Source organism: Propithecus coquereli, unplaced genomic scaffold, assembly GCF_000956105.1.
Source record: "Propithecus coquereli isolate 6110/MARCELLA unplaced genomic scaffold, Pcoq_1.0 Scaffold295, whole genome shotgun sequence".
In the NCBI taxonomy this organism is placed as follows: domain Eukaryota; kingdom Metazoa; phylum Chordata; class Mammalia; order Primates; family Indriidae; genus Propithecus; species Propithecus coquereli.
Window position 1 is genome coordinate 92,806 of NW_012148563.1, and position 8,474 is coordinate 101,279.

General features: G+C 51.8%; 1 protein-coding gene across 1 annotated transcript in view; it reads left to right on the forward strand.

Moving 5' to 3' along the window:
• MROH2A (maestro heat-like repeat family member 2A) overlaps positions 1-8,474 on the forward strand; it is a 50,595-nt gene that overhangs the window by 26,171 nt on the left and 15,950 nt on the right. Inside the window, exons 20-25 of the mRNA XM_012648833.1 lie at positions 1,853-1,972; positions 2,140-2,262; positions 3,504-3,656; positions 4,588-4,710; positions 5,659-5,738; positions 7,383-7,495. Coding sequence (XP_012504287.1) covers positions 1,853-1,972; positions 2,140-2,262; positions 3,504-3,656; positions 4,588-4,710; positions 5,659-5,738; positions 7,383-7,495 — 712 coding nt within the window. The remainder of the gene's footprint in view (positions 1-1,852; positions 1,973-2,139; positions 2,263-3,503; positions 3,657-4,587; positions 4,711-5,658; positions 5,739-7,382; positions 7,496-8,474) is intronic.

Sequence of the window (8,474 nt, forward strand, 5' to 3'; positions counted from 1 at the left end):
AATAGGCAAATCCACAGAGACAGAAAGTAGATTAGTGGTTGTCAAGTGTGGACAACTAGGGAGAATGTGGAGTGACTGCAAGTGGGTGTGGAGTTTCTTTCTGGGTTGATAAAAATATTCCACACTTAGGCTGTGATCATGGTCGCACAACTCCAAATATACCACTGAATGTGTACACTTTAAAATGGGTGAGTGAATTTACGATATGTGAATTATGTCTCCAAAAAGATGTTTTAAAAAACGTTTTTACAAATGTCAACTAAAAATTGAATTCATTCAAATATATACCCTTCATAGTTTAGTATGTAAAATAGTAAATAGCAAAGCATATCTTACAGATATCTTTTATTAGCTAAACACTGTACATTTGTAGGTATAAAGTCTTAATCAGATGTTGATTTAAGGCCCATTTGAAAGGAAGTTGTGTGTAGTATCTAATAAGCAAATGCATTCTCTTAAACCATATTATAATAACTCATCTAGCTTAAGATAAAAAATAAATAAATAAATTTTAAAAGGATTTTGTTGTCCCAGATGACTTAAAAAGGCACAATGAGTCACAGCAGCTTAAGGAACCTCCTCAGGATTCTCCCCTCTTCACCTCTCCCTTGCGGGGCGGGGGGAAGGGGGCTGCCCGCAGCCTCTGGACTCAACCCCAGTAGATGGAGCCAGTCCTTTCTCAAAAGTAATATGGAAAAATCATTATCGTTCCTATATACAAATAACACGATACACAAAATATAATATAAAAGATCCCACTCAAAGTAACAACACAATGGAAAATACATAAACAAATAAAATACTGAATATATGAAGTACGTGGAACCAATGTGAGGAGCACGAAATTACGAGGGGGTTGGGTGGGGAAACAAAAAGAAAACCTGAAAATATAAACACAGTCTCTTGTTCTTGGATAGAAAATCGTAATCTGGTAAAAGTTCCCATTTTTCTCAAATGAATCTACAATACAATTTATTCCCAGTCAAGTCCCTTAAAGGAGTGTTTATGGAAATTTGAGAATCTGACAAGATTATTTCTAAGTTCATTGAAATGAGAAAATGAAAGAAAATAAGAACATATCAAAAAGAAGCACATCAAGGAAGGATTTGTTCTTCCAGAGCAGGTCAAAGATTTAAGTCACAAAAGCAGATAAAACCATGTATGGGTGAGAAGAATATATTGCTGGATATTTTTATATGTATTAGAAAAAAACGAAGAAGGACCAAGGAAAAGAGATAAACTATTAATATTAAGTTTTCTGTGTGGTTCTTCCATTTCCTGCTTGTTTTCTCATCTCTAAATACAATAATACTATTTACCATATAGAGTTGTTGTGAGGATTAAATGAGATAAAACACCATTGCTCTCGTTATGTTTCCAAATATACAAACAAAATTATTACAAATAAAAAAGTAGAAAAAATTCACCAAAAAAAAATGAGAGAAAGAATATAGCCAGAATTTCAAAGAACTATATAAAACGGGTAATGAGAATATGGAAAGATGATCGACACGATTAATAATCAATATTCCACCTCTTACTGATCCTAACCTATGTCAGGGAGTCGTGGGAAAATTGGTGCTCTTAGATCTGTGGGCGGGAGTGTACGTTGATTCAGCTTTTACAGGAAAAGAGTCTGGCCTCCACTGTTAACATGTGCGATATGCCTTCCCTTACACAGCCCGAGCCCCCAGACCATCCTGAACCTTTATTTTAAAGAATATACAAAATGCATAGATATGTGCACATTAAAAAAAAAATCTTATGGAATGTTGCAAACTGTGCACGACAGCGCCCCCTGGAGGGTGGGAGTGGGAAGGCCTGAGCACCTTCCTCTCTCCTGCTTCTCCAGGGTTTTCTGTACCAGGCCTTGGGCTTCACCTTGGCTACGGGCCTGGAGGCCAGCAAGGTGGAGGTGCTGCTGCTGGAGCTGCTGTACAAGACGGACTACAGCAACGACTTCGACCGGGAGGTGAGGGCGCCTGCAGTCGCCGCCTGTCCCCCAAACCCCTCAGGACCCTCGGGGGACGTGTGTGTTCATATGCCTGCATGCATGTGTGTGTACATGCGTGTGTGCCCATGCACACGTGTGTGGGCCCCTCCTCTGCCCTCACCCCAGCTGGCTGGGTCTCCCTGCAGGGCGTGATCCTGTGCTTCGGCCTGTGTGCCCGGGGCCAGGTGAAGACGGTGCTGAACGTGCTCCACGACTTCGAGGACAGGATCCAGGAGTCAGAGCAGTCCTGGCAGATCGGTGCTTGGCGGGTACGGTGTCCTCGCTCCATAGCTAGGTCTCTGGGCCTCTTAGCACAGTGCTCTGCCCCCTCCCGAGGCCCCTTCTAGATCTCAGGAAATGCCCCCTCCAGTCTCCTGTTGCCAGAACGATGCCCACGAGGCTTTCCTCTGACAGAGCTTCTGCTGTTGGATCATCGGAGAATACAGGGTGGCCTCCCAGGACCAGACACCATCGAGGGGTCCTCGCCCCTTCTGGGGGTCCTCAGACCAGCAGTTGGGGCTCCCTGGGTGTGGGTTGGACATGCAGAGTCCCAGGCCCCGCCCAGACCCCCAGAATCTGAAGAAGCTATTCAGGTAGTGCTCCGTGGGTGCCTTCCACGTGGAGAGCTCTGCCTCAGTGAGTCCATGGGGCTGTGGCCCACTGTTGGACGGGTGAGAACACTGAGGCTTGCCCACAGGCAGACGGCTGCTTGGTGGTGAGGTCAGCATTGGACCCAGACAGCCTATGGCCCCAGCATCTGGAGGCAACCCCTGCCCACCCTAGGGTGTGTCCCACAGGCTGGCTGAGCCCCCATTGGGAAACCATCCCAAGTGGCCCATGTCTCAGGCTTTGCTCTTGCCCTCGGGCCCTTTTCCTGGGATCTGTCATTTGGATAGAGAGAATCAAGGGTGTCCCAGAGGGTGTCAGGCTTCTGCCCCAGCGTCTCTGCAAAGCAGGACCTGAGCCTCGGATTCCTACTCATGGCCCGGCAGGGCACGGGTGCCCCTGTAGCCTGTCCACGTTGGGTTTGGTGGGCTCCAGCACCTCCTGCTCGGCGCTCGTTCAGAAGGTGTGTGTGCCGGGAGGCAGGACTGAGGCTGTCAGTTTCCACTGGATCCCCAGCCGCGAGAGCACCTGGCCCGGAGCAGTGCCCGGCAGGTGAAGGCATGGAGTGTGCGAGCTGCCTCTGTCTGGGGGTGTCCACGTGAACTTCCCACTCACAGCTAGGATGGTCCTGGCTGCCGTTGCCCAGTGGAAGCCTCCCAGGGCCTGGGCCCTGGCTTGTCTTACTCACCCCTGTGTGTCCAGTGCCTGGTGTGTGGTAGGTGACCAACACAGATGTCTTGAATGAATGAATAAATGTGTGAATAAATGCGTGAGTATTTCAGGTACCCAGAAAATGTGGAGGCTCAATGGTTCCTTTGGTCGTGTGGACAGAGACCGTCCCACGTGCAGCTGGGGCAGCCCCAGCTCTCCCCCAGCAGTGCTTCCCCTCTGGTCGGCCTTGCAGAAGGACCACCCCTGGAGGCGGGAAGCAGTGAAGAGCGCCCTCATGGTGATGTACAGCTGCGTGGCCTCCTACTGCCACCCCCAGATGCTCCTAAACCACGTGGACAGCCCCATCACTGCTAAGATCATCCACCACTACTCCAGCAGCTGCCAGGTAGCCCCCACCTACTGCTCGGGGGGATGTCTTCCCTGGCCCAGGCTGGTGGAGAGTCACCCCCATCATTGCTGGGCACCCCCAGCCCTACCCAGGAGACATCCCGGTCCTACCCCCGTGCAGCATTTGGGAAGCCCGTTGCCCGGATGTGCTGTTCTCTGTGCTTTGGTTTCTGGCTGGGGATGTGCGGGCAGCCCCTCCCCGAGTGCCAGGTGGGGTGAGCGTGGGTCCCCAGGAGCCATAGGTGAGCCCCAGCTCTTCCCAGCCTCTCCCACTCCCTCTGCCCTTCCTGACACCTGACCCAGGCCCTTTCATAAGGGACGAGACGTGAAAGGACTGACTACTTTCTTGGAATGGCAAGAAGGAGAAAACAGAGAATAAAGCAAAAATTATTTTTATGTTTAAAAACTGTGGTAAAACCTGCATAACATAAAATTTACCATCATAACCATTGTTAAGTGTAGAGTTCAATGGCATTAAGTACATTCACATTGCTGGGCAGCTGTCACCGCCATCCATCCTCAGAATTCTTCATCTTGCGAAACCGAAACCCTGTATCCGTGAAACCCTGACTCCCCGTTCCCTGCTCCCCCACCCTGGGCTGCCACCGTCCTGCGTTCTGTCCGTGGGAATCGAGCCACTCCGGGCACCTCTTATTAGCGGAATCAGACGAGAGTTGTCCTTCTGTGTCTGGCTAATTTCACTTAGCATAACGTCCTCAAGGTTCATCCATGTTGTAAAAGCAAAAATCACATTATCTCGATAACTTATCCTGCCCCTCTGGTGACACACGGCCTCAGTGGCCCTGGTCACGGAGGTGCCCCCTGAGCTGCATTGCCGCCCCCGGCACAGGCGTGGGAGGCCAGGAGCTGGGGCTCCTCAGAGGCTCACTCACCAATGTCCCTCCTTCCGCTCCGTCTTCTGGGCACAGAATGTCTCCCTGAAAATGGCCTTCATGAAGAGCATCGTGCAGGTTACCAACGCCGTCAACAACATCAAGGACCTGGAGGACTTCCAGTACGCCCCAAAGACGGCTCTCACTGGCATCATAACGGTGAGCCGGGTGAGGGGCCTCCTCGGCCCCCTGTGGTTTGGGGTCTAACTCTGCCGACTGCCTCCCCCTGGTCAGAGGTTTTCCTGAGGGCGTCTGAAGGACAAGCTGTCTGCGGAGGTCTCTGAAGCCCTCCCTGTTCAGTTCTGCTTCGATCTGTCTAACTGTAGGAGTTCTGGGAACGATTTTTGTACCTGATGAGGTTGCACAGCGAGGCAACGGTTTAGAAACCAGGGCAGAAGACCCAGCTGTCTTGGTCCCTATGGTGCCCAGAGGTGGCTGGTTCGGGGGCTGGTAGACAGAAACCCACCAGGCTGGCCCAGCTGTGGCCTCAATGTCTCTCTGTGGGAGGGACTTAGGGGCAGGGATCTGCTGGAAGCAGGACTTAGAGGGACATTTGCCCAGAACTTTGATAAGACGTAGAACATGTCAACTGTGCAGAGGCTGAAGGAGCTTGTGGGATAGCCAATGTCCGTCTTCCCAGACCTCCCCACCCCACGTCCCTGCCACCACCCTGGCCTCTGGAAGCTGCTCAGCTGTGCTGGAAGCAGCCGTTGCGGAGAGCGAGATAGGGTGGACAGGAGGCACCAGGAAGGAATGGGCGTTGCTCTGGCTCCCGCGCTGGGCCAGGAGTCGTGGCCAGCCTGGCCCAGCCTGTGACGCAGGTCACCAGGTCTCGCTCTGCAGAGACGGGCACTTGGGCTCAGGCAGGGCAAGTCTAGGGCCCCACTCCCACTTTGCTGGTTCCCCTAAGATGCCAAAGGCCAGGTGACCCTAAAAGGAATGGCAGAGGTATGGGATGTTAGAGCACTTTGGGGAGCATCAGGTCTTCCTGCACTAACCCTGGGGAGTGCTGCCGCCTTCACCATCCCTGTCAGCCAAAGGCCATGGCTCCTCACCTTGCCGGACCTCTGGGTGCCGGCGGCTCACTGCCCTGCTTGTGTTGGGCAGGCGGTCATCAGGGCGGAGTCAACTGACAACCTGGTTTCTCCCGTGCGGACTATGGCGATGGACGCCCTCTCGCACCTGAGGTGAGCTGGGCCCCTGCCCGTGCCTGAGGATGGGGCAAAGTCTGAGTCCATCCGTAGGTGCTCCTTCCAGGGCTGTACCTCCCTTGCCCTCCCCCGCCTCTGTAGCAGAGATCTTGGGCGGCAACTCGCTGGGGCAGTGGCCAGCCTAGAAGGTGGGTGGTCTGTCCCCTCAGCTCCTTTCCATAACTCTCAGCAGGACTACAAGTTGGGAGCTGCTCTTGGGATTGGGAAGTGAATGCCAGGTGGGTGGGCTGTTCTTTGGTTGACTAGGGGATGTTTTTAGCAAGAAATTACAGTAGTGACACTGAAGACAGTCACAGGGACCTTCAGGATGAACTGGGCTCGGTCAGTCAATGGGCTTGATCAACTATTTATTGATGTGATTTCTGCAAAATGACCTAATGCTCCAGGCTGACCTTCCTGGAATTGCCAACCCATCGGTGGGGAGGGGGAACGGAGAAGAATTTACGGGTTTATAAAGTTAGTATTTGAAGTGGTTGAGTCATCTCCAGGAATACTTCACCTGTAAGGGAAGAGTCATCACTTAGGCTTTTAGCAGAACTATCTGTTGCTTTAAGCTGCAGCAGACAGGCAGATTTTAAATACATTTCACAAATATCAAGTGAGCACATGTTCAGTTAATGCTGGGTACCAGGGGGACACAGATACATAAGAGATACATACTAGTCCCAGCCTTTACAGATAAGACAAACACACACAAACAAAATTATAGGTCAGGCTAAGAGGAACACATTTGCAGGCAAATCCCCCCCAAAAATCTAAGACCAAAAAGAGGGGGCTACCAATAAAATGCAACTCAGTCTATGCAACAGGAGCTATTAAAAGGTTTGGTGCAGGGGTTGGCATTTGACTTTTGACCTGGGCTTAAACAGAATGACTAGATTTGGGTCCTGCCAGCAGGGAGAACTACAACACCTTTGGGGAGCAGAAGTTTAAAGTAAAGTAGATGATAGCTCTTAGCTCTGGGGGCACAACAGAACCAATGGGGAACTTTTAACAATTCTGATACCCAGGTCCCATGCCAGATCCTGAGGCCCAGACAGGGCCCTGGGAGGTCCTTACAAAAGCTCTCTGGGTGGTTCTAACACACACCACGCTTGAGAACTAGTAATGAAGTGATAGCAGGAGAATGCGCCGCACGCGCCAATCAGCCAGCTACCACCCCTGGAGGGTTTGTTGAAACCCAGATGCCTGGCACCCACCCCCAGAGTTTCTGACTCAGTAGGTCTGGGGTGGGGCCATAGATTTTGTGTATCTAATAAGCTCCGAGGTGGTGCTGCTGGTTCGAGTATTATGCTCAAAAACCCTTGGACTAGAAGCAGCCTGGGAGGGCAGATCCCATGGTTGTAGTCAGGGAGGAGCAATGGGACGTTTCTGAGTAGGATATTAACAGGCTCAAAGCAGGGAACGGCAAGTAGGAGGGGTGGTCCTGGGCCGCTGAGGCTCCCCTCAATCACAGACACAGTCACTGGACACTGGTGACTGTGCAGAGCCAGGTGCCCTGGGGAGGGACACACACCTGAGCCCCCAGCCGGACAAGCTGGTCTCTCCCTAGTCCTGGGCAGTGGGGTTGCATGGGCTCAGCCCCCATGGCCACTCCTCTTGTCACTGCTTCTTTCCCAGCAAGCTGAAGCCTTTCTACTCCACAGAGGAAAACAGTGAGCTGATGGATATCGGCATACATTCTGTAATTTCTCTCCAGCCCCCAAGAGAGGACAATGAGTCTATTACGGTAGGTTCCTCTGGGCCACCTTCTTTTCTAGGTCAGGATCTTGATGTTTACATTGACATGGGCAGTGCCGAGAGTCCACCCTCCTGAACCATTCTTGAGTGGTGGGAGGCAGCAAGGTGGAGCAGGCGCTATTAGTGAGTGTAAGGTGATGCTAGCTGCTGTAACAGATGAGCCCTGAAATCTCAGTGGTTTAGGAAGATAACATTTATTCCCCCACCCGCCTTTTTCGGGGGTCTCACTCTGTTTCCCAGGCTAGGGTGCAGTGGTGTCATCACAGCTCACAGCAACCTCAGTCTCCTGGGATCAAGTGACCCTCCTGCCTCAGCCTCCTGAGTAGCTGGGACTACAGGAGTGCACCACCATGCCCAGCTGATTTTTCTATTTTTTCTAGAGACAGGGTCTTGCTGTGTTGCCCGGGCTGGTCTTGAACTCCTGGGCTCAAATGATCCTCCTGCCTTGGCCTCCCAAAGTACTAGGATTACAGGCGTGAGCCACTCCACTGCACCTGGCCTTATTTCTCATCCAAGTAAAGGCCAGCTGCCAGCGGGGGGGGTGGAGCTGCTGAATGCAGTTGTTCAGGAAGCTGGGCTGACAGAGGCCCAGTGACTGGCTGCCAGGGTCCTGGGGGAATTATATCCAGCCTGGACAGACAGGGGAGAAAGCCTGGAAGGTTTGTGAGCCATTTGCCCTCATTCCGAGGGCCAGACAGTCACGTGGCTCCCCCTATGCAAGGGGTTCTGGGAAGTATAGTTCCTGCCTACGTGGTGGTTTCCTCTGTGGAAGAGGAGAAGGACTCTTTTGTGGACAGGCAGCCATTTCTGCCTCGAGCCTGGGCCTGGGTGAGGAGTCAGGTGAACTGGACTCTAGGAGTTCAGTTTCCTCCTTTGTAAAGTGGATTTCTCTCGAGTGGTTGCCTTGTGCTTCACACGAGAAGAAGCCTGTAAAGAGCTCAGACCGAACAGAAGACGGAGGTGACTGTCACA